Source organism: Balaenoptera physalus, assembly GCF_965194825.1.
Source record: "Balaenoptera physalus genome assembly, chromosome: 6".
In the NCBI taxonomy this organism is placed as follows: domain Eukaryota; kingdom Metazoa; phylum Chordata; class Mammalia; order Artiodactyla; family Balaenopteridae; genus Balaenoptera; species Balaenoptera physalus.
In genome coordinates, this window is record NC_138885.1 from 21,243,806 (window position 1) to 21,270,998 (window position 27,193).

General features: G+C 39.0%; 1 protein-coding gene across 14 annotated transcripts in view; it reads right to left on the reverse strand.

Moving 5' to 3' along the window:
- ZRANB3 (zinc finger RANBP2-type containing 3) overlaps positions 1-26,921 on the reverse strand; it is a gene marked incomplete at its 3' end in the record, with an annotated part of 251,504 nt that extends 224,583 nt beyond the window's left edge. For 5 of the 14 annotated variants that reach the window (XM_082465817.1, XM_082465818.1, XM_082465807.1 and 2 more), the window contains exons 1-2: positions 26,271-26,866; positions 1,185-1,352 (exon numbers count right to left, since the gene is read on the reverse strand). In XM_082465817.1, coding sequence (XP_082321943.1) covers positions 1,185-1,345 — 161 coding nt within the window. In that variant the 5' untranslated portion in view covers positions 1,346-1,352; positions 26,271-26,866. The other 9 variants (XM_082465815.1, XM_082465812.1, XM_082465813.1 and 6 more) reach the window with 9 other exon arrangements.
- Positions 26,922-27,193: the final 272 nt, after the last annotated feature.

The window sequence follows — 27,193 nt, forward strand, 5'->3', positions numbered from 1 at the left end:
TCATCCCCCAATTCTTTATCATGCATATCCCAGGAACAAGAACATTCTTATATTCAACTATAACACCATTACCACATCTAAGGTAATCAACATTAATTCAATAACAGCACTCTAATAGAGTCCAGATGAAGTTTTCCCAGTTAACCCAAAAGTGTCCTTTAAAGCTTTTCTTTTTACTTATTCAGGATCTAATCAAGGTTTATGCATTACTTTCAGTTGTTCTAGCTTTTAGGTTGCTTCTCAACTTAGAACATTCCCACCACTTCCCTTGGTTCTCCATGACATTTAATCATGTGAAGACATCAGGTCAGCTGTCCTGAAAAAATGTCCCACATGCTGAACTGGTTTGACTGTTTCCTCAGGACTTTCAGGTCAAGTATTTCCAGGAAGAACACCACGTAAGAATGTTATACACTGGGACTTCCCTGGTGGCACAGTGGTTGACAGTCCACCTGCCAATGCAGGGGACACGGGTTCGATCCCTGGTCCGGGAGGATCCCACTTGCCATGTAGCAGCTAGGCCCATGCGCCACAACTACTGAGCCTGTGCTTTAGAGCCCTCGAGCCACAACTACTGAGTCTGCACGCCATAACTACTTAAGCCCACATGCCTAGAGCCCGTGCTCCGCAACAAGAAAAGCCACTGCAATGAGAGGCACGCGCACCGCTGGCGGCAACTAGAGAAAGCCCGCGCGCAGCAACAAAGACCCAACATAGCCAAAAATAAATAAATAAAATAAATAAATTTAAAAAAAAGAAAGTTATAGACCTCCTGTGTACCACATTATGCCGGTATCTGTACCATTATCAGAGATACCAACCTTGACCATTTTGTGTAATTTTTCTCTTTGTAATCAATAAGTCACCTGCAGGGTAATATTTTGAGACTCGAGAGCACACTTTTTAATGGCATCTATGGAAGCCAGAAGACAGTAGAATACAGTCTTCGGGGTGCTAAGAAAAAACTGGCTATTAAAGTAGAGCTGTATTGTTAACTAAAGTATCATTCAAGAATGAAGGCAAAATAAAATATATCCTGAAATTATTACTTCATGATCTAGTAAAAAAAAAAATTAACGGGAAGACTATGTATACACAAAAAGAATTTTTTTCACTAAGCTTTGTTTTTTTATACACTTGCCAGGGATTTAGTATTTTAGCATGTCTTGAAAAAAGTACCTTACCTGCCGTCTCTTCTCAAGGCAAAAGTGATGCCATCTTTCTGGAAGGGAAGCAGCTTTGCTCTTAGTTTGTCAGGCAAAAAATCCAGCTGTTTATAAGATTCACTTGTCAAACAAGAAATCTGAGGTGTAAGAGACTTTTTTATGTCATGACCTCTGGGCATGATGATCCTAAAAACAAAAAAATCACAAGAGGGAGGGGTGGGGGAAATAGATATTACTAAGTGTATTAGAGAATTAAACGTAAATAATAATATGAAAGCACTTATCAATAGCCTTGACATACTAGATACAAATTGGTTAAATCACGTTCCCAGAATAAGCTATTAAGAAAATTCAAAGCACTGAGTCCAAAAGCAATTACTTAATGCACTAAGAACCAGCATACTCTATTTCATTTGTATTTCTAATTGAGCCATGACGTAGCCATACCCGTTTTAAGCAATAAATGTATTATTAAAAAGTTATAAATCAACTAGATTTTTACAAACTAAATAATTTTTAAAATAGGGATGAATTTGTTACAGAAAGATGAATTCTTTTATAATTAATCATTTTATAGGTGTTCATTTTCATACTATACTAGATTTTCTAAGAATGAGGTTAAATTGCATTAAAAAAATTTTTTTTAAACACAAAGACATCAACTCTAAATTTATAATAATTAAATTAGCTTAATATTATTGAATGAGATTGATTTTTAAATATTAAAATGAATTCTTTAATCACTTGAATCAACAGTATAAACTCTGCCTGATTGACATATATACACTAATATGTATAAAATAGATAACTAATAAGGACATGCGGTATTAAAAAATAATAATAAAATTCAAAAAGAAATATAAAATAAAATTCAAAAAGAAATAAACTCTGCCTGATTAGCACTTTCCTCACCAGTGGCTTTTCACAGTTATAATTTTAATTTTCCACCACATAAAAATTTCATATATCAGTAAATTCTTAGAATGCTGCAAGGAAAAAAGTCCTATTAAATCACTGAACTATAAAGCTTCTCTAATAATAACACTTCATATTTAGATTGAACCATTCATCTGTTTATATATAATCTCATTTCATTTTTAAAACAAATTTGCTTTAATTCTCGATTATTAGCAGACTTATAAAACTTTAGCCTCCCTCTCCCCTAAAAAAGTAATAAAACTGTGTACAATGTTTAAGAATCTCAAGAATTCAACAAGTATTTATTAATAACAAATAAGTACTACACGCCACGATCTAGAGAACCAAGGATTACACCCCCACAGAACTTACATTCTTGAGGGGGAGACTGAAAATAAACAAAAAAGTAAACAAGATTAATTACAGTATAGTACAAGTATTATGAAGAGACTTAAGAGGGTAATGGCCACTTTAGGCAGGATGACCAGGTAAGGCCACTCTTAGGTGATACTTGGTCTTGGTCTACAGTCTAAAGGATGTGAAAGAACCAGTCAGGTTCAAAGTTGATAGAAGAGCACTCCAGGCAAACAGCATAAGTGAAAAGACCCTGAGTTGAGAAAAGGCTTAGTGTTTTCTAGAAACAGAGAAGAGGCCAATGTGGTTAGACCAATGAAGAGAATGATATGAGATGAAGTTACTGAGATAACCAAGAGTCAGATCACAGAAGTCCTTGATAAGGACTTTGGATTCCACTTTAAGAATGAAGGGAAGCCAAAGGAGAGGTGCTGTCAAATATGCTATTAGGCAGATGTAGCTATTTAAATTTCACTAAATTAAAAATTCAGTTCCTCAGTTCCTCCATCAACCATGTTACAAGTGCTCAATAGGCACATATGGCTAGTGGCTCTCATACTGAACGGTGCACACATAGAACACAGAACATTTCATCCTTCACAGAAAGTTGTACTGGATAGCAGTTACTGGAGAGTTTTAAGAAGGGGAGTGACACAATCTGACTTACATTTCAAAAACTACAAGAGGAAGACAAAGCTATCAATAGAAAGGCATGGGAAAATGTTCCTATAGGACTTTGCCAGTCCACAAAGCCCCCACCGCCTCAATGGCAACTGGATTTAAGAGATGATTTATGACTCACACTTGTTGGATAAGGTCCTCATAAGCACCTATGAGTCAGCATCCCTAGCACCTTCTCAATAGCAATAATAAAACTCTGAGTAAAGAATAGAGAATGGGGGGAACTCCCTGGCAGTCCAGTGATTAGGACTCTGTTCTCCCAATGCAGGGGGCACAGGTTCGAACCTTGGTCGGGGAACTAAGATCCCACAAGCTGTGCAGTGTGGCCAAAAAATTTTTTAAAAGAGAGAGAGAATAGAGAATGGTTCAAAAGGGGGAAAGTATGAAAGCAAGAAACCTATTATCATGCTGCAACAGACATAGCAAAAATCATCTTTAGCAGTGGAACTGGATTTAGGAAATGTCTCAGAGGTTCAGCAAGCAGGACTTGCTGGGCTTCCCTGGTGGCGCAGTGGTTGAGAATCTGCCTGCCAATGCAGGGGACACGGGTTCGAGCTCTGGTCTGGGAAGATCCCACATGCGGCGGAGCAACTAGGCCCGTGAGCCACAATTACTGAGGCTGTGCATCTGGAGCCTGTGCTCCGCAACAAGAGAGGCCGCGATAATGAGAGGCCCCCGCACCGCGATGAAGAGTGGCCCCCACTTGCCGCAACTAGAGAAAGCCCTCGCACAGAAACAAAGACCCAACACAGCCAGAAATAAATTAATTAATTAATTAATTTAAAAAAAAAAGGGCCTCCCTGGTGGTGCAGTGGTTGGGAGTCCGCCTGCTGGTGCAGGGGACGTGGGTTCGATCCCTGGTGCGGGAGGATCCCACGTGCCGTGGAGCGGCTGGGCCCGTGCGCCACAACTACTGAGCCTGTGTGCCACAACTACTGAGCCTGCGCACCACAACTACTGAAGCCCGCGCGCCTGGAGCCCGTGCTCCACAACAAGAGAAGCCACCGCAATGAGAGGCCCGCGCACTGCGGTGGGGAGGGGCCCCCGCTCACCGCAACTGAAGAAAGCCGGTGCGCAGCAACGAAGGTCCAACGCAGCCAAAAATAAATAAATGAATAAATAAATTTATTTAAAAAAAAAAAAACAAAACAGGACTTGCTGATGGAGTACATGTGGAGAATAAGGGAAATGTGAAATCAAGATGTATTGACATATTTAGCGTGATGAAGTTGTGGAATTTACTGAGACCTTAAAGGCTAATGAACAAATGGATAGGGAGGAAAAAAAATCAAATCCTTTAGGAATATATGTAGTTTGAGATGACTGTAAGATATGAAGTGGATATGCAAAATAGACTTGAAAAAACATGAGTCTGGAACTCTACGTAGAGTACAAGAGTGAATACATATATTGGGAGTCAACTTGAGATAGTAAACTTATATCATTTTTTTGCAGCCACCCAACATCTGGGACCCCTGTTATGTTTAGAAATTTCCTTACATTACAAATGCAAGCAGGAGTCAGATATCACCTTCCGATAATAAAGCTGGAAATACCAGATTCTTGCTTTCCCAGCCTTCCTTACAGCTACTGATTTTGCTAATAAGATATACCCATTCCAGACTTCAATCTAGAAAGTCAAAATTCAAAGGAGCTGGGATTAAGTGAAATTTATTCTGTTAAGGGTAGTAGCAGCAGAAAGAGCCATGTCAACTTTCCAGAAGCCCTTCAGAGTGAGTAGGATAAGGGATATCAAATTTTAGTGAGGAACACTGGCAAGAAGCTAAGAAAAATATACAAAAACCATTCTACTACCTATTATCTTTGCTTTTTTTACACTGTAAAAAATTTTTAAAAATACTCCAAGAAAAAAAATATCTGCTATGTTGAGGTCACATTGCAATTTATATGATTTATTTTATGAGGACCGAATCAGGTACTATATTAGTAAAAATAAACAATGAAACTAAAACCATCTTAATAAAAAAATGTTTTAATAGAGTAACAAATTAGAGAAAAAATAATTATTTAAATATGAAGATGGAAGATATCTAAAATAGAACAGAAATGTTTAGAAAAAATTTCTATTAAACTAAAATTATGGTGTGGCTGGCTCACTGATAATTCAAATAGGTACTTGAATACATAAAGGACTTAAAAATATGTACTGGCACAACCTAATTAATAGAAAAGGAATGTTTTAGTTAATACTCAAAATAAAGACATTTTTAAAAAGCCCTTTCCCATTTACACTATCTTTCTAAAGTACAAAACTTATAATGAAAAATACGTATGTAGATCAGTCATACACGTTCATGTGCTGCAAAAGGTCAGCTATAACCAACATTACGTTACTAGTGGAAGACGCAGGCTTAATCTTCTTTCTAAATTATCAAGAAACTAACAGTTATAATAAACATGTCTTTCTAATCATGAAAACTGTAGAGGATTTAGTTTAGAAATTCAGCAAAAAAGGTTTTATTCAATGTATACATACTAGTTTATTTTTAGTCAGGTTGGGGGGGCATTAAGATGGAACCAGCAATATATAACTTTTAATACCATGTTACTAAAATTATCAACACAACAACTATTGGCTAAGGAAATTTAGTGAAAGCAAATCTAGGAGAACTCATTTTCTAAGCAATTATCTTGATAAGCAACACTTGACAAGAGAATAAAGGAAAGTTTTTATTCTCAATCTTTTAAGATCTTTTAAGCTAAAGATAGCATTTTTGTAATCAATTCGGAACAAGGTAAATTCAATTGGAATTTACTGATGCATTCTTAACAGTGGAACTGTGTTGAGGAGAATCAGATATTCTTAAAATATACTACCAAGAGGTTTATTTTGGAAATAAGCAAATGGCTGGTCAGGGAAATTATGTACTTTGAGGAGATAATTCTGTTATTGTTATTTTTGAAATTGAGAATTTATTGGGTGGAATTTATAGCAGAAGAGATACAAAGAGAAAATCTATGAACTTGAAGATACATTAAGAATAAATGGAATAAAAACAGCAATTAAAAGAAAAAGAGGGCTTCCCTGGTGGCACAGTGGTTGAGAATCTGCCTGCCAATGCAGGGGACACGGGTTCAAGCCCTGGTCTGGGAAGATCCCACATGCCACGGAGCAACTGGGCCCGTGAGCCACAATTACTGAGCCTGCGCGTCTGGAGCCTGTGCTCCGCAACAAGAGAGGCCGCGATGGTGAGAGGCCCGCGCACCGCGATGAAGAGTGGTCCCCACTTGCCGCAACTAGAGAAAGCCCTTGCACAGAAACGAAGACTCAACACAGTCATAAATAAATAAATAAATAAATAAAAGAACATGAATTTCTAAAAAAAAAGAAAAAGATTATCATACTGGATTTTCAGATTAGTATCTGTATGCTGCTTTAGAAAGACACATCTTAAATAGAAGGACTCATAAAAATTTGATGTAAAAGAATGGAAAAAGACATATCATGCATACCAAAATAAACCTGGTATAGCTTTATTAACGTAAGATAGCATATGCTGAAGGCTAAAAAAAATTACTAAGACAAAGAAGGGCCCTTTATAATGATAAAAGATTTAATTTACTAGAATAAACACAGCCTCAAAGTATATAAATATACAAGTCAAAACATCCAGATATGGACTTCTCTGGTGGCGCAGTGGTTAAGAATCCGCCTGCCAATGCAGGGGACACGGGTTCGAGCCCTGGTCCAGGAAGATCCCACATGCTGCGAAGCAACTAAGCCCGTGTGTCACAACTACTGAGCCTGCGCCCTAGAGCCCGCAAGCCACAACTACTGAAGCCCACATGCCTAGAGCCTGCTGCGCAACAAGAGAAGCCAGCACAATGAGAAGCCCACGCACCGCAATGAAGACCCAAAACAGCCAAAAATAAAAAAATAAAAATAAATAAAATTTTAAAAATGATAGCGGTCAATATAAATTTTTTTTTTTTTTTAATTAATTAATTTATTTATTTTTGGCTGTGTTGGGTCTTCGTTTCTGTGCGAGGGCTTTCTCTAGTTGCGGAGAGCGGGGGCCACTCTTCATCGCGGTGCGCGGGCCTCTCACTATCGCAGCCTCTCTTGTTGCGGAGCACAGGCTCCAGACGCGCAGGCTCAGTAGTTGTGGCACACGGGCTTAGTTGCTCCGCGGCGTGTGGGATCTTCCCAGACCAGGGCTTGAACCCGTGTCCCCTGCATTGGCAGGCAGATTCTCAACCACTGCGCCACCAGGGAAGCCCAATATAAATTTTAAAAAGAAGTTATAAAAGAAAAATTTGACAGAAACAAAGAACAGCCAAATCTATAACTATAGTGAGCCATTTTAATGCATCTCTCTCAGCAATTGATTATACAAGCAGATTAAAAATCTATAAGTTATGGAAAATTAAAGAACACAATAAACAAACTTGAGTCATTCAGTGTAATGACAGAAATATTATTTTCAAGCTCATTCTACGAAGCTAGACTAAACTTCGTAAGACAAGCACATTGCAAGAAAAAATATAAACAAGACATTTTCTCATGTTCATCAGTTAAAAAACAATTAGAGGGCTTCCCTGGTGGCACAGTGGTTAAGAATCCGCCTGCCAATGCGGGAGACACGGGTTTGAGCCCTGGTCCGGGAAGATCCCACATGCCGCGGAGCAACTAAGCCCATGCACCACAACTACTGAGCCTCCACTCTAGAGCCCGCGAGCCACAACTACTGAGCCCATGTGCCACAACTACTGAAGCCCACGCACCTAGAGCCCAGTGCTCCGCAACAAGACAAGCCACCGCAATGAGAAGTCCGCGCACTGCAACGAAGAGTAGTCCCTGCTCGCCGCAACTAGAGAAAGCCCATGCACAGCAACAAAGACCCAATGCAGCCAAAAATAAAAATTAATTAATTAATTAACTTAAAAAAAACCCCAAAAAAACAATTAGCAAACCTAATACATCAGTAAATTAAAAGAGTAAAATATCAAGACTAAAATGGGCTTATTTTAGGAATGCAAAGGCAAGTTCAACTTTTAAAGCCTAAAATTCATGTAGAAATGCAAGGGTCCCAGAATAGCCAAAACAATCTTGAAAAAGTATAGTCGGAGGACTTATACTTCCTGGTTGTAAAACTTGCTATGAAGCCACATAATGAAAACAGTGTAGTATTAGCATAATGATAGACAGATAGATCAATGGAATAGAATTGAGAGTCCATAAATAAATACTTAACAGTCAGTTGATTTTTGAGGAGGGTGTCAAAACAATTCAATAGGAAATGAAAAACTTTTTTCAAGAAATAGTGCTGGGAGAACTAGATATCCACATATAAGAGAGTGAAATCAGACCCCTAAGTCACACCATACACAAAATAACTCAAAATGATCAAGGACTAAAACGTAAGGGCTAAAATTTTTTTAAAAACTATTAAAAGAAAGCATAAAAGTAAATGTTGGTGACCAATGGTTTCTTAGACACAATGCCAAAAATAAAAGCATCAAAAGAAAAAATAGATAAATTGGACTTCACCAAAATTAAAAACTTTAGTGCTGCAAATAATACCATCAAGAAAGGGAGGGCAATCCACAGAAATAGAGAAAATATTTGCAAAGTATATCTGACAGGAGACTTGTATCAAGAATATACAAAGAACAATTACAACTCAATAATAAAAACAAAACTCAATTTAAAAATGCAAAAATGATCTGAATAGACATTTCTCTAAAGAAGATGTATAAATGGCCAATAAGCACACAGAAAAATGTTCAACATCATTAGTAACAAGGAAATTGCAAATCAGAACCACAATGAGATACCACTTTATACCCATTAGGAGGGCTGAAATTCAAAAGACAGATAACAACAAGTTTTGGCAAAAGTGTGGAGGAATTAGAACCCTCAAACACTGCTTGTGGAAATGTATAAAAGTGTAACCGTTGTGAAAATCAATATGGTAGTTCATCAAATGTTAAACATAATTATCATAAGACCTGCAAATTCTACCCCTAGGTAAATGAATTTTTCTTTCACCCAAGAAAAATGAAAATATACATCCACACAAAAAGTTGCATACAAATTTTCATAGCAGCATTATTCGTAATAGTTTAAAAAAATGAAAACAACACAAATGTCTATCAACTGATGAATTGATAAAGAAGATGTAGTATATCCATACAATGGAGTATTATTTGACAATAAAATGGAATAAAATACTGATACAGGGCTTCCCTGGTGGCGCAGTGGTTAAGAATCTGCCTGTCAGTGCAAGGGACACCGGTTCAAGCCCTGGCCCGGGAAGATCCCACGTGCTGTGGAGCAACTAAGCCCGTGTGCCACAACTACCGAGCCTGCACTCTACAGCCCACAAGCCACAACTACTGAGCCCACGCGCCACAACTACTGAAGCCTGAGTGCCTAGAGCCTATGCCCCACAACAAGAGAAGCCAAGACAATGAGGAGCCCGTGCACCACAACGAAGAGTAGCCCCCGCTTCCCACAACTAGAGAAAGCCTGCGCACAGCAATGAAGACCCAACACAGCCAAAAATAAAAACAAATAAATAAATAAATTTATTACAAAAAAAATACTGATACATCCTACAACATGGATGAACATGAAAACATTATGCTAAGCGACAGAAGCCAGTCACAAAGAACCACATATTGTGTGATTCCATTTATATGAAAGGTCTAGACTAGGCAAATCCATAGAGACAGAAAGTAAATGAGTGGTTGTTTAGGGCTGGAGTCAGGGATATGGGGGGGTGGGGCGTGGAATAGAGGGGCAGAGACTAAAGAGCAACTGCTAATGAGTACTGGGTTTCTTTTTAGAGTGAAGAAAATGTTCTAAAATTAGATCATGATGATGGTTCTACAACTCTGTGAATATATCAAAACTCAAAGATTATGAAATGAATGAATTTTATGGTTTTATTTCCTGGTGAATTTTATCTCAATTAAACCGTTATTAAGATACATTGTAAAAACCCCAAGCAATGTAATTTTCAAGAATAAAAAATACAGAAGAAAATTTAGATGGTAATCTTAAAAGTAGGGGGAAAATGCATTTGATAAAATTAAAAATCAGTTCAGAGAAAAACCTCCCTGACAAAGGAAAAACAGAAGAGAATTTACTTCATATCATGAAAGGTTTTTACCAAAAACCTTCAGCAAACATCATACTTAATGTAAAATGTTGACAGCTTTCCTTGCAAGGTCAGAGAAGACACAAAAATGCCTACTATCTCAAATTTTATTTGACAGTGGAATCAGATCAGTTGAATAAGGCAAAAGGAAAGGAGAAAAAAATTTTTTAAATTTACAGATGACATAGGATTATGTACATAGAATAAAAATAATCTACTAGGAGTTTTATAAGCAAATTTAGTAAGGTTGATGAATACATGACCAATATACACAATCCACTATGTTCCTCTACATAGGAAAAATCAGAAAATAAAATATTAAAATTGATACCATTCTTGTGAACATCAAGAAATTCAAATATCAGAAATAAATCTAATAAAAGGATGTGCAAGACCTGTATATGGAAACTATAAAAGATTGAAAAAGAAGATCTAAAACAAAGAAGTGGTAACACTGTTACGAGATTGCAACTGATTATAATATCAACAAACACTTGAGATGATGTCATATGCCACTGAAACAACATGAAAACCAACGAAAATAGGCTCAGTTTTTAATTCTGAAGGTGGCGAAAGAACTAATATTTCTGGAGTGTCTATTACGTGCCAAGAACTTGAACGTATGCTATCTCATGTAATCCTCCTAAGAACCCTATGAAATAAGTACTATGTTCCTGTTCATTAATGAATAAACTGACATGGTAGATAAGAAAGCCAGGATTCAAATGCAAGTTTGTATGGCTACAAAGCCTGAAATGAAGCAAAGCCTCATCCAAAGATTTAAAACACAAACAAAATCAATCAATCAAACAATTCCTGTCTTTTTTTTTTTTTTTAAATATTTTTTTTTAATCCATAAAGCTAAAAATACTTTCAAGGTTCTCTAGCTCTACCCTTTTGTGTTACGCATAAGAAATTTGAAGCCAAGAGAATTTACTTGATTTGCTAATGGACTACCTAATTTTGGGATCTATTGCCATTAACTTTTATATCACCCTTTCCATTTGTCATTACATTTGGAAAATCATTAAAATGCTGTGGAAATGAAAATCCTTTGTCACCTTTTTTAGAAATAAATATTTTCTCATCAAAAATAGTTTTCTGAGAGCTTACTAAGAGCAAGGTATTGAACTAATTCCTGAGAAGTAAATGAGAAAGTGTAATCCATTGTCCCTGAGCTTAGGGGAAATGTCATTATTGTAGCTGAATGAAAATTCCACTTTGACTTATATCTCTTTTCAGCCATTAAAATAGAACTAAAGAAGGCAACTTGGGTATTTCTTCTCATGACATCTTTGAATTGATTTCAACATGTTTATGTGCAATTCCTGTCTTGATGTACGCTTTTAGGAAGACAGAGTATACATACAGCCACTCGGAAAAATAGTTTGACAATTTCTTCAATAACTACACATGCAACTACCATATGACTCAGCAACAGTACTCTTGGGCATTTACCCTAGAGGAAACTTATGTCAACACATATGTCCACGCAGAAGCCTAAATATGAATGTTTACAGCAGTTTTATTCATTACCGAACCAACCCAACTGGAATGGACCATTCCAAGGGGTGAATGGTTAAACAAACTGGTACATACATATCATGGAATACTGTTCAGCAATAAAAAGGCACAATTGATACATTCAACAATCTAGATGAATCTCCAGAGAATTATGCTGAGTGAAAAAGCCAATCTCAAAAGGTTACATTTGTGTGACTCCATTTATATAACATTCTTGAAATGACAAAATTGTAGAAAAGATTAGTAGTTGCCAGGGGTTAAGGTAGGGAAGGAGAGAAGAGGTTGTGACTTTAAAAAGGCAACATGAGGGATCCCTGTGGGATGGAAATGTTCTCTATCTTGATGGTGTCAATATCCTGATGGTGATATTGTGTTATAGTTTTACAGGACGTTACCATTGGGGCAAACTGGGTGAAGGGTACCCAGGATTGCACCTGCATTATTTCTTTGCATTATTTCTCACAACAGCATATGAATTTACAGTGATCTCAAAATTAAAACTTTAATTTTAAAAAATGGAAAAAGCAACACACTGGCTTAACCCATACCAATGAATCTAAAAGTTTTGGAAAATGAGGATCAAAAAGATAAAACTCCAAGAAGATCATGTAGCTCGTGGCAGAGGTAAGACATCTAACTGGGTCTTTGCTCCCTTTTTAACACAAGAATGCTCCATCTCTGCTTCAGGGCTAAATGCCAGTGAAAATATCTATTTTAAATAGTCAGAGGACTTCCCTGGTGGCGCAGTGGTTGGAAATACGCCTGCCAATGCAGGGAACACAGGTTCAAGCCCTGATCCGGGAAGATCCCACATGCCACAGAGCAACTAAACCCGAGCACCACAACTACTGAGCCTGTGCTCTAGAGCCTGCAAACCACAACTACTGAAGCCTGGGCGCCACAACTACTGAAGCCCACACACCTAGAGCCTGTGCTCCGCAACAAGAGAAGCCACTGCAATGAGAAGCCCGCACACCGCAATGAAGAGTAGCCCCCGATTGCCACAACTAGAGAATGCCCACGCGCAGCAATGAAGACCCAACACAGCCAAATATAAATTTTAAAAAAATTTTTTAAAAAGTCAGAATATTGCCCTGTAAAGAATTAGTTATAAAATAACCATTTAATGAATTTCATTCTTTCATGTATTCAATAAAAATATATTTGAGTGTTTACATGATACAGACATTGCACTAGGCTCTGGATGTATAATAACATAGAACACAGATGCAATTTTGAAGAAATGCTATAGAAAATATATTGATACTAGGTGTTGAAGGAACATGTAAGAGGAACTCAGTTTTCAAATTTGGGGGTTTGGAAGGTTTCTTAACATACAAATGCCCTGAACTGGAAGTAAAAGGAAGACAGCAGGAAGGAATTCTCAGTCTTCATCTTACTGGACCTACCAGGAAATCATTCCCTCCTCATTAAATCACTTTTTTTCACTTAGATTCTAGAACACCGCATCCTCATGGATTTTATCCTACATCATTCCTCCTCAGTCTAAACTTTCGCTGGATCTTCCTCATCTCCCTGTCCTCTTAGAGTGTACCAGGGCTCAGGTTTTAGTATCCTCTGCTCTATCCTTTAGAGATCTCATTAGTGTCATGGCTTTTAAATACTACCTCTATACCAATGACTCCCACATTTATATATGGAGATCACACTTCTCCTGAACTTCAGATTTGTTCGTATATTTAAACAGACATACCTACCTAGCAGTCTAATGGGCCTCTCAAACTTAATATGACCAAAATGAACTCCAGATCTTTCTCTCAAACCATATTCCATCCAGGGTCTCCCCCCTCCCGTCCTTCCAGTGGCTCACACCAACTCCTTGACTTCACTCTTTGTCTCATGCTGCACATCTAATCCATCAGCATCTCCTGTTGGCTCTACCAACAAAATATACCCAGAATCCCACCATTCCCTACCACCTCCACCTCTACATCCTAATTGAAAAAGTAAGTCTGATCATATCACTTCTCAGAAGTCCTCAGTGGCTCCTGATTATACCGGAAAAAAGCTCTATTAATGGTTTATAAGCCCTTCTACAATCTGCCTATTACCTATTACCCTATTCCTATTACCTCTCTACCTCACTTTTTCCTTTCTGTCAAACTGATGTCCCTCCATGTTCCTGCTTAGGACTCCATACTAGCCGGTCCATCTACCTAAACCACTCTCCCTGCTCCCCCACTGCCCCCACATCTGCATAGCTACTTCCCTTTCTTCCTTCTAGTCTTTCCTGAAATGTCAATTTCTCAATGAACACTTAACTTGACCACCTTATTTAAAACTACAACTCTCATGCTTGCTTGGGCAGCACATACACTAACGTTAGAACAATACAGAGGACATTAGCATGGCCCCTGCACAAGGATGACACACACAAATTCATAAAGTGTTACATATTTTTGAGAGAGAATTTTAAAGTAAATGTGGCAAAATATTAACAGTATTTGATTCTGAGTCAATGGCATATGGGAGTCCTTTGCACAATACTTGTGACCTTCTAATAAGTCTTAAGTTTTTTCAGAATAAAAGTTAAAAATTTTTAAAAAAGAAGAAAATTGAACTCCCTTTTATATCTTCCCTGCTCTACTTTTTTTTTCCTGATAGCATTCATCAACTTGTAAAACACTATATAATTACATACTTATTATGGGTTTTGTTTATTGTCTGTCTCTCCCCACTAAGGCATAAGTTTCCTAAGAGCAGACATTTCTGTCTGTTTTGTTTCCTAGTGTATTCCATGCACCTAGAGCAGTACCTGGCACTATACACCCAATATTATTCGTAATATTAAAACTTCAAAGGACAGGGGACCGTGATTAGACAGTCTAGAGGTAGAATAGTTCCTAGAGATGAAAAGTATAAGGTGGGACCACTGGAGTACATGGCTGAACCAGTGTGGAAATAAAGTTCACAGGAGATATGGCAGTCGAGGAACTAAGAAAGTAACATGTTGCATCAGCTGGGCTGCACATTCGAACGTAGAAGTCAGAATGTAGGTAGACAGAAAGACAGTAAGCCAAGTTCAAGTTATAGCAGGGAAAATGGGGACACAGTTTGCAAAGTGATTAAGATTAGAGGGGGTAGTTTATTATATATGGATGAAGGCCCCACATTAGGCTATTAGGGTATTAGAATACCATAGAAAGTTCTAAGCTAGAAACGAGGCCTACTATGGAAAATTCTTCCTAATACATAGTAACAAGCAAATCTTCTGTTCAACTTAAAAACAAGTTCAGTTAATCTAGATAATTTATAAATTCATCCTAGTAAAACAAAAATTGTTAGTGGAAATGATCCTAATTACTATGGCAACTTAGCTACATAGACACAAGTAAATGTTGTAAAAATAAAATATCTTAAATCTTGGGTGACCTATGACAAAAGATTTGATTACTCACTCCTTCTCTTCTCCCATCCACTGATAATAGGAAGCAGGTGTTCAGAGGTGAGGGAGGAGGACTAGAAGCTAGTAACCCCAATAAATACCTTTCCCAAGTTAAGTAAGTACAGAGGTAACCAAGCATTAACATAAGTAATTCCAAGTTCCTTATTGGAAATACAAATTTAGCTTGAATAAATTGCTAGTTCCCACAAATGGTGAATATGGAGGTCTACTGGACACCTCTGCTCTGAAGTACATGGATCCAGAAACCACAAGTTACCGAACCAACCTTGGGTCCACATGCTGACATGCAGTAAAGCCAATCTACTGGCACCAGGTTGTGGTGAAGGAAAGCATGGCATTTACTGTAGGACATCAAGCAAGTAGTCCAGGGCAACTAGTGCTCAAAACACCTGAAATCCCCATGGGTTTCAGCAAAGCATTTTTAAAGGCACACTGAGGGAGGGGCATCCCAGGGCATGTGATCAGCTCATGTACAGAGATCTCTGATTGGTTGAGGTGAAGTAACAGGGCGGTGTCACAGGGGTTAACATTATCAATCCTTAGGCACCTATAGGCCGGGGGCGATGTACTCATGGTCATCAAGTATTTAATTTCTTCCATTTGTTGGGGGTTTTAGCACCTGTAAAACCACTCAGGAAACATGTATCAGACACTATTATCTAGATACTTCATAGAGGAGCTAAAGCAGAGGATATGAGGGAGCTGTCTGTCCCAGGAAGGCCCCATAGCGTCCTGCTCAGTTACACACAGACTAACAACAACAACAGTTTGATTATGAGTTTAAAAAGGTAGTCAATCGGGCTTCCCTGGTGGCGCAGTGGTTGAGAATCTGCCTGCCAATGTCTGGGAAGATCCCACATGCCGCGGAGCAACTGGGCCCGTGAGCCACAACTACTGAGCCTGCGCGTCTGGAGCCTGTGCTCCGCAACAAGAGAGGCCACGACAGTGAGAGGCCCACGCACCGTGATGAAGAGTGGCCCCCCACTTGCCACAACTAGAAAAGCCCTTGCACAGAAATGAAGACCCAACACAGCCAAAAATAAATTAATTAATTAATTAGTTAATTAAAAAAAAAAAAGAATTAAAAAAAAAAAAGGTAGTCAATGAAGGTGTCTCTTACCTACTCAAATATCTTCAGTGATTACACACAAAATCATATACTCAGTCTTAGAAACTATTCAGATTTGATCAGGACTTGTAAATGTACCTATTTCCTATCTTAACATACTTCATGCTTACATAACAGTATACACTCGGCTTACATGTTTTATCTGATATAGCTATATTTATGGAATGTCAGTCAGTAAGCTACAAACCAAATTTGGTAAATTAAAATCACGTTTTGTTAGTAAAATTGAATATTCTAAAATGATAAAAGATCAATTTCAGTAAATTATAAAATTATATAATGTTTTAGAAATCACTAATGTGGCTTTAAAAAACCCTGCCATATCTAATATCTAATTATTTTAAAAGCAAGGACAGGCGGGTGTGGGGGTGGGATGAATTGGGACACTGGGATTGACATATATACACTAATATGTATAAAATAGATAACTAGTAAGAACCTGCTGGAGAGGGCAGACAACAGAAGCAAGAAGAACTACAATTCTGCAGCCTGTGGAAGGAAAACCACATTCACAGAAAGATAGACAAAATAAAAAGGCAGAGGACTTTGCACCAGATGAAGGAACAAGATAAAACCATAGAAAAACAACTAAATGAAGTGGACATAGGCAACCTTCCAGAAAAATAAATCAGAATAATGATAGTGAAGATGATCCAGGACCTCGGAAAAACAATGGAGGCAAAGATCGATAAGATACAAGACATATTTTACAAAGACCTAGAAGAATTAAAGAACAAACACCTAGAAGAACTAAAGAACAAACAAAAAGAAATGAACAATACAATAACTGAAATGAAAACTACACTAGAAGGAATCAATAGCAGAATAGCTGAGGCAGAAGAACAGATAAGTGACCTGGAAGACAGAATGGTGGAATTCACTGTTGCGGAACAGAATAATGGAAAAAGAAAGAAAAGAAATGAAGACAGCCTAAGAGACCTCTGGGACAACATTAAATGCAACAATATTTGCATTATAGGGGTCCCAGAAGAAGAGAGAGAGAAAGGACCAGAGAAAATATTTGAAGAGATTATAGTCGAAAACTTCCCTAACATGGGAAAGGAAATAGCCACCCAGGTCCAGGAAATGCAGAGAGCCCCAGACAGGATAAACCCAAGGAGAAACATGCCAAGACACATACTAATCAAATTGACAAAAATTAAAGACAAAGAAAAATTATTGAAAGCAACAAGGCAAAAATGACAACATACAAGGGAACTCCCATAAGGTAACAACTGATTACTCAGCAGAAACTCAACAAGCCAGAAGGGAGTGGCACGATACATTTAAAGTGATGAAAGGGAAGAACCTACAACCAAGATTACTCTACCCAGCAAGGATCTCATTCAGATTCGATGGGGAAATCAAAAGCTTTACAGTCAATCAAAAGCTAAGAGAATTCAGCACCAGCAAACCAGCTCTACGAAAAATGCTAAAAGAACTTCTCTAAGTGGGAAACACAAGAGAAGAAAAGGACCTACAAAAACAAACCCATAACAATTAAGAAAATGGAAATAGGAACATACATATCTCAAGTGAACACGGAACATTCTCCAGGATAGATCACATCTTGGGTCACAAATAAAGCCTTGGTAAATTTAAGAAAACTGAAATTATGTCAAGCATCTTTTCCGACTACAATGCTATGAGATTAGAAATCAATAAGAGGGAAAAACACGTAAAAAACACAAACACATGGAGGCTAAACAATACGTTACTAAATAACCAAGAGATCACTGAAGAAATGAAAGAGGAAATCAAAAAATACCTAGAGACAAATTACAATGAAAACACGATGATCCAAAAACTATGGGATGCAGCAAAAGCAGTTCTAAGAGGGAAGTTTATAGCAATAAAAGGCTACCTCAAGAAACAAGAAAAATCTCAAACAAATAATCTAAACTTACACCTAAAGGAACTAGAGAAAAAAGAACAAAACCCAAAGTTAGTAGAAGGAAAGAAATCAAAGATCAGAGCAGAAATAAATGAAATAGAAACAAAAAAAAACAATAGCAAAGACCAACAAAACTAAAAGCTGGTTCTTTGAGAAGATAAACAAAATTGATAAACCTTTAGCCAGACTCATCAAGAAAAAGAGGGCGAGGACTCAAATCAATAAAATTAGAAATGAAAAAGGAGAAGTTACAACAGAGACAGCAGAAATACAAAGCATCATATGAGACTACTACAAGCAACTCCATGCCTAGAAGAAATGGACAAACTCTTAGAAAGGTATAACCTTCCAAGACTGAACCAGGAAGAAGTAGAAAATATGAACAGACCAATCAAAAGGAATGAAATTGAAAATGTGATTAAACGTCTTCCAGCAGAGGGAGCTTCAAGATGGCAGAAGAGTAAGACTTGGAGATCACCTTCCTCCCCACAAATACATCAGAAATACATCTACGTGTGGAACAACTCCTGCAGAACACCTACTGAATGCTGACAGAAGACCTCAGACCTCCCAAAAGGCAAGAAACTCCCCAGGTACCTGGGTAGGGCAAAAGAAAAAAGAAAAAACAGAGACAAAAGAATAGGGATGGGACATGCACCAATGGGAGGGAGCTGTGAAAGAAAAAGGTTTCCACACACTAGGAAAGCCCTTCGCAGGCGCAGGCGACAGAGGGGGGAAGCTTCGGAGCCACGGAGGAGAGCACAGCAACAGGGGTGCGGAGGGCAAAGCGGAGAGATTCCCGCACAGAGGATCAGTGCTGACCAGCACTCACCAACCCAAGAGGCTTGTCTGCTCACAGAAAACTACAAACAAGACGAAAAGAAAACCCTAAGAATGGGAGAAAATATTTGCAAACGAATCAACGGACAAAGGATTAATCTCCAAAATATATAAACAGCTCATGCAGCTCAATATTAAAAAACAAACAACCCAATCCTAAAATGGGCAGAAGACCTAAATAGACATTTCTCCAAAAACATACAGATGGCCAAGAAGCACATGAAAAGCTGCTCAACATCACTAATTATTAGAGAAATGTAAATCAAAACTACAATGAGGTATCACCTCACACCAGGTAGAATGGGCATTATCAGAAAATCTACCAACAACACATGCTGGCGAGGGTGTGGAGAAATGGGAACCCTCTTGCACTGTTGGTGGGAATGTAAATGGATACAGCCACTATGGAGAACAATATGGAGGTTCCTTAAAAAACTAAAAATAGAATTATCATGTGACCCAGCAATCCCAATACTGGGCATATACCCAGAGAAAACCATAATTCAAAAAGACACATGCACCCCAATGTTCACTGCAGCACTATTTACAATAGCCAGGTCATGGAAGCAACCTCAATGCCCATCGACAGACGAATGGATAAAGAAGATGTGGTACATATATACAATGGAATATTACTCAGCCACAAAAAGGAATGAAATTGGGCCATTTGTAGAGACGTGGATGGATCTAGAGACTGTCATACAGAGTGAAGTAAGTCAGAAAGAGAAAAACAAATATCGTATATTAACGCATATATGTGGAACCTAGAAAAATGGTACAGATGAACTGGCTTGCAGGGAGAAACGGAGACACAGATGTAGAGAACATCTGGACAACAAGGGGGCAAACTGGTGGGGCGGGGGTGGTAGTGGTGGGATGAATTGGGAGATTGGGATTGACATATATACACTAATATGTATAAAATAGACAACTAATAAGAACCTGCTGTATATAAAATAAATAAAATTAAATTAAAAAAAAAAAAGAATCTGCTGTATAGCACAGGGAACTCCACTTCGCTGTACAGTAGAAACACAACATCGTAAAACAACTATACCCCAATTAAAAAATAAATAAAAGGGAAAAAATAAATAAGAAAAAAAGCAAGGACCCTAGAGCCTTTCATTCTACAGGCAACTGATTTTAGAATAATGATAAAATAACTCCCACTTATTGACTGACCTCTTTCTGTGAGGCAGTACACTGGGAAATTTTAGGAAATCTCCTGTAATTCCCAAAACAACTCAGAAAGATAAGTAACATTATCCTCACATTAAGGACAAGAAAATTGAGGTTCAGAGATATTAAATAAGTTATCACCAGTTAGTAACGTAAAAGTCTGAATTTTTGCTATTATGCAACACTGCCTCTTAAAATCACTCATTCAACAAGTAATTATTGAGTGTCTATTACGTACTAGGCATCTACTAGGAATCGCAGAGGGTACCAGGTAAATAAAGATGAATTTGTGTCATTGTAGCCTACCTTCCAGCTAAATCTAAGATGAAAATAAGAGTTATAAACAAATAATCGCAACACAATGCAATAAGCGCTTATGAAAGAAGTATGCATAAGAATACCACACATAAGTGGGAGTGTTGAATCCTGTAAGGTAGCAAGCAATCAAAGAAGGCTTCAGTTAGGAGAAAAAATGCTTGGAACATAGTACACCTTATTTAAATATTTGATGTAACTCTTAAATTGAAACTTGAAGGAAGAATGGAGTTTGCCGGTGGAGAATCAACATAAGGATATTCTAGGGAGGAAGAAGCCATATTTCCAATACCACAGTTTCAGAAAATACTAAGCAGTTTAGTATGGCTAAAAAATAAGATGCTTTGTGATAAGTGGTAAAGAAGTAAAAACAGGTCAGGTCAGGGAGGTTCTCATATGAGAGAACCAAAGAGAGGTTCTCTCTTTAGCCATGCTAAAAAGAGTTTGGACTTCAGTCTGTAAGAAATTGGGAGCCTTTTCTAGAGTTTAACCAAGTTGCTACTTTACAAAGATTACCTTGTCAAATTTGGAAGAATGGATGTGGGGACAGGGACAACCTTTTCAAAGGCTACCACAAATAGTCCGGGTAGTACAATTTATAATCTCTTTAGCTTCAGAGCTACATCCTACATCTAATTACCTACCTGACATTTTGAAAATCTTAAAGTGTTGGGCTGCACCCGGCAGGCCTCCAAGGCCTGCACTTGCCCAGCTTTAAGACCGAAGAAAGAGCCTGGAGTCAGCAACAGAGACATCAGTGGTTTACTGGATGGGGGAGTTTACACGTCTGAAGCAGGGTCCTGGAGCAATACCCAACCGTGCGCGGTGCAAGGCGGGCAGGACAAGGTGGCAGTATTCGCTCCCAGGGGTTAGGAGAGATTACCAGTTATAGGGGAATTGACGCAGGTGGGGGCATTAGTTACCAGGGAAACCAGTAGTGGGGCATGCCTCTCACTGCCCCTTTGATAAGAACAATCACTAGCTGGGGCCTGGGGGAAATACTTACAGGAATGTCAGTCAGGTGAGTTGGGTGTAGGCGAAGCATGCAGGGATGGAGCAGGAGACGTACAGAGAGCAAGAAAACAACCATCTTAAGTGGCCTGACCATACACATAGACACTTCTAGCCTAAATGTCCAAAACCAAAGTCTTGATTTCTCTATCAAATTGTGTGTTCCCTGACCAAATCTCTCAGCAACAGTGCAACCCTGCAAGTTACTCAAACCAGCAACCTGAGTTCATTCTTGATTTCTGCTTCTTAACCACCAAATTATATCCACTTATTATTAATTATTCCCCAAATATATCTCAAATCCATTCATTTCTTTCCAGTTCCATTGCCATCACCAACCCCAAGCCATCAGTGCTCAACTGGAATACTGCAGTAGTTCCCAATTGGACTCTCCTACATTTTCCTCAATACCAATTCGTTTCCTTTAAGCACTTAACTGTGATTGACAATTATTTTCATCTGTTTACTCCCTCCTATTAGAATGCCTTCGTAAAATCAAGGACCACAAACGTCCTGTTTATCGCTGTTTTACTTCAGTACTCTAGCATCAACCAGGTCAACAGAAACAATATTAACAAAACCCAACCTACACTTACTAAGTACCAGTCACTATTTCAAGTGTTTTACATATATTAAGTCATTTAAGCCTCACAATGGCCTGTGACTTTTTTTTTTTTAAGAATGTCACTTTTTTTTAAATTAATTAATTTATTTATTTTTGGCTGTGTTGGGTCTTTGTTTCTGTGCGAGGGCTTTCTCCAGTTGCAAGCGGGGGCCACTCTTCATCACGGTGCGCGGGCCTCTCACTATCGTGGCCTCTCTTGTTGCGGAGCACAGGCTCCAGACGCGCATGCTCAGTAGTTGTGGCTCACGGGCTTAGTTGCTCCGTGGCATGTGGGATCTTCCCAGACCAGGGCTTGAACCCGTGTACCCTGCATTAGCAGGCAGATTCTCAACCACTGCGCCACCAGGGAAGCCCCGGCCTGTGGCTTCTTTTATCTCAATTTTACAGATAAGGAAAAAAAGACACTTGATAAAGTAATCTGCCCAAGGTCACTCAAGGAGTAAAGGCGAAATACATGACAAGGAGTTAAAAACTTAAGTAATTTCTTTAAAATTACTAAGGGACTATGATAGATAACAACAGTCTACTCAAAAGAGTAGACAACAATGGACAATATACACATAAAAGATGCTCAACATCAACAGAATTCAACTAGACAGAATTAAATAAATGAGGGATCACTTTTTACAATCAGACTGGATAGAACAAAAGATGGGAAACAGGTGCTCTCACACACTGTTAGGAAAGAAAATAGGCAAAACCTTTCTGTAGAGCAATTTAGGAATTATAGAGTACTGTATTAATAAATAACACTAAATAATACTATTTCTAAAAAGTTAGATTTAAGGGATAATCAGGCAAGCATACAAAAATGGTGTTCATGACAGCATTGCTTTTAAAAGTTAATAATTGACCCAGCAATCCTACTTCTCGGTATACATACATGTATATACATACCCAGAAGTATACATATACATGTATGTGTACATGTATATACATGTATATATTGGGACTTCCCTGGTGGCACAGTGGTTAAGAATCCACCTGCCAATGCAGGAGACACGGGTCCTATCCCTGGTCCGGGAAGATCCCACATGCCACGGAGCAACTAAGCCTGTGTGCCACAACTACTGAGCCTGCGCTCAAGAGCCTGTGAGCTACGACTACTGAGCCCTCGTGCCACAACTACTGAAGCCCGCGTGCCTAGAGCCCATGCTCCACAACAAGAGAAGCCACCACAATGAGAAGCCCGCACACCACAACGAACAGTAGCCCCCGCTCACCGCAACTAGAGAAAGCCCACGCACAGCAGAGGAGACCCAACACAGCCAAAAATAAGTAAATAATACGTGTGTGTGTATATATATATATATATATATATATATATATATATATATATATATATCCAGAAGTATACATACATATATATCCGAAAGAACACCTATATCCAAAAGAACTAAAAACAGATCTTGAAGAGATGTTCGCACCCATTCAGTGCAGCATTATTAACAATAGCCAAGAAGTGGAAGCAACCTAAATGTTCACTGGCAGATGAATGGATAAATAAAATATGGTGGGGGCTTCCCTGGTGGCGCAGTGGTTGAGAGCCTGCCTGCCAATGCAGGGGACACGGGTTCGAGCCCTGGTCTGGGAGGATGCCACATGCTGCGGAGCAACTAAGCCCATGCACCACAACTACTGAGCCTGTGTTCTAGAGCCCGTGTGCCACAACTACTGAGCCCACGAGCCACAATTACTGAAGCCCGTGCGCCTAGAGCCTGTGCTCTGCAACAAGAGAAGCCACTGCAACGAGGAGCCCGCGCACCGCAACGAAGACCCAACGCAGCCAAAAATAAATAAATAAATAAAATAAATTATTTTTAAAAAAAAAAGAGCAATGTAGGGGACTTCCCTGGTTGTCCAGCGGTTAAGACTCCACACTCACAATGCAGAGGACACGGGTTCGATCCTTGGTCAGGGAACTAGATCCTGCAGGATGCAATAAAGATCCCTCACAAGGCAATGAAGATCCTGAATGCTGCAACTAAGACCCAGCACAGCCAAATAAATAAAAATTTTTTTTTAAAAGAGCAAAGTAGTATTATACTATTCATATGCATGTCTGTACCTATTAGAGACCTGTAAGGATACTCAGCAAGGTTTAATAGTCGTATCTCTGGGTAATAGGAATACAGATTACTTTTTTTTAAATATTTTCCTGTGGTTTTAAATACAGTGAGTATGTATTATGTGATGCCAAAGGATAGCTCAAAAGAGGAAGTGACTGCCACCACCGGTTCCAGAATCCGAGGATGGAATTTCACATTTCTCACTATATGCTTGGCACATATTGGGGGATCAATAAATATTTGAGAGGCAGGAATCAGCAGTGGTTAAGAGCTCAGGAATGAGACAGATCTGGATATGAATCTCAGCTCCAAAATTTTCTAATCAAGGCCTTAAAGTCTTATTCAGGGTGGGGAGGGATAAACTGGGAGATTAGGATTGACATACACACCACTATATATAAAATAGAAAACTAATCAGGACCTACTGTATAGCACAGGGAACTCTACTAAATACTCTGTAATGACCTATATGGGGAAGGAAACTAAAAAAGAGTGGATATATGTATATGTATAACTGATTCACTGTGCTATACAGTAGAAACGAACACAACATTTTAAATCAACTGTACCGCAATAAAAAAAAATTTTTTTAAGTCTTATTGAACTTCACTGAACTCCAACTTCTTCAAGTATAAAACATCACAGAATAATATTTGCAGATTGCTGAAGGGAACATGTGCTAAAAGCACTTAACACCATTCCTGGCTCAGAGGAAACACTCAATAAAATGATGGCCATTACTATTTATTGACTTGATTTACACTAGAAGCCCTCACGACAAAAAAAAATAAGCATCTATAAAAGACTCTTCTGCTTAATTATATGAAATTCCCAGCTGCATTAAAAAGCAAGAGTCAACACTTTCTTTGTGGCTGAAAGGTATGATTACATTCCTATATCTAGAAGGATTACAACATAAAATTTACCATCTAGTTGATGCATAAACACGACTCATGAGTATCGAACACAGACTTAACAGTGCTTCAATTTTAAAAAAATAAAGAAAATATGCTTATTTCAGTCCACAGGTAGAATGGAAAAAGTAACTACAAAACATGACTAACGAAGATTTGACTTAGAGAGAGATTAGAAGAACAAGTAACACTACGATTCATTTTGTTTGGCCTGTTTTCCTCACTACTTTTGGACAAGAAGCCTGTCTTTTTGGCACTGCTCTCCCCGCAAAGTCTGGCATAGTGCCTAATACAGTATAAGTGCTCAATAAATATTTACAAGATGATTTCTAAAAGAAAGTCTTAGTGAAACCGCCGGGAAAATTGAGTTAGAATTTATCTGAGAAAGTCTCAGTCAAAATGATAGGAAAAAGAGTTTAAAATGAGAGCCATCAGGTTTGGGGAGGGAAGGCCTTTCCTGATAACACCTTCTGCATCTCTTTTGTTCAATGAGTTTCCCAAACAACCTCAAAGGGAACGTCCAACAGTAAAAACACATTCAACTTTGTCCCCCGACAGGGGGCATAAACCCGGGCCTAACGTGCTAAGCTTGTTAGGCTTTTGGCTCCAACCTCTTTCTAATCATCTGTATTCCTCCGTGTACTATAGTTGGCACCCTATCGACACTTGTTTAATGTATGCTTTGCATAAAAAAAAAAAAAAAGAATGGGACCATTCTCATCAATCATGAGCCCTTCTGTATGTAGCGTTTCTCCTTCGAACCAGACTTTAGAAGTTGGTTTGTAAGAGTGCGAGGAGTTAGCTCAGAATTTTTAAGCCGGTTCCTTTCAGTCAAACTGAAGACGTGAAGGTTTTAGAGGCACCCTCTACAAATATATGGGTGCAATCTAATCCTGAGCAACTCAAAAGACAAAACAAGCGAGACTCGGGGAGTGAAGAGTGCGGTGCAGCATGGCATTCTGGACTTGGGAGATACCCTCCCCCCATCCCATTTCACCCACTCTTAACTAAAATGCAATTAAATTCCATTCAGCTTCCTATCTCTCACGTTAAGAAACTACCAACTTGCCCGCCACGCCACTCCCAGACGGCCACACCTGGTGTATTCGCTGCAGAATCTCCAACTCCCGCCACAGGTTTGGCCTGTGTCCGCCGCAAAGCGGAAGTCACTTCAAAGGGACAAACTGAAAGTAAGAGAGTGTAAATATCAGGAATCTAAAACTCCTACGGCGTTCTTAGAAAACTCTTCCTCGACTACCTTTCGCTTCTAATCCTTCTCTCTTCTGCTAGGTTGGTGAAAAGGCTTCACCACAGCCCTGCGACTAGTTCCCCGCCCCAAACTCCAGATCATTCAAAAGTTTGTCCTTTCTCATTGGCCAATGAGGCGGCGTGGGTACCTCCCAGGAACTACAATTCCCGTCAGGCCTCGCGGGAAGCAAACGGAGGAGATGAAATGGGCGGTGGCAAAGCACGTTGGGAACTGTAGTCGGCTGCAAGCCGAAGAGGGCAATCACCCCGCCTTTCCTCGCTGAGGCTGGAGAACCAGGTGTTCGGCTTAGAGCCTGTTACCGCTGAGGGGAGGAGCCAAGTCCTGAAGCAGCATTCCCCACTTCCCACCACATGGAGGACGAAATTTTTCCTTTACTCCTATAAAGCAATATAAATACTCCTTGAGAAAATCTGGTTGTCTTTCCAATACCTTCAGGTCAGTAAAAACTTCCAGAACTCCCCCACCTCGGGCTCCGACTCGTGGGAAAAGGTGGCTCTTTTACAAGTGGGCAAAATGGCTGTCCTCTGAGGTTTATCATTGGTTGTCCTTTGCGTCCTTCAAGGGCGGATACTTACAGCCGATTGGCTCTTTTTCCCTTGTGGGTGGAGAAAGACTTGGCTCGGCTCTCCCGCGGCCCGGGAGGAGATGAAGGGGTGGAGAGAAGGCAGTTTGTTCAGGCGTGATTGGATGATCCTCATGTCACTCCGAGGATGTACAACCTATGATTTGTCTACTGCCCCTCAGAGAGAA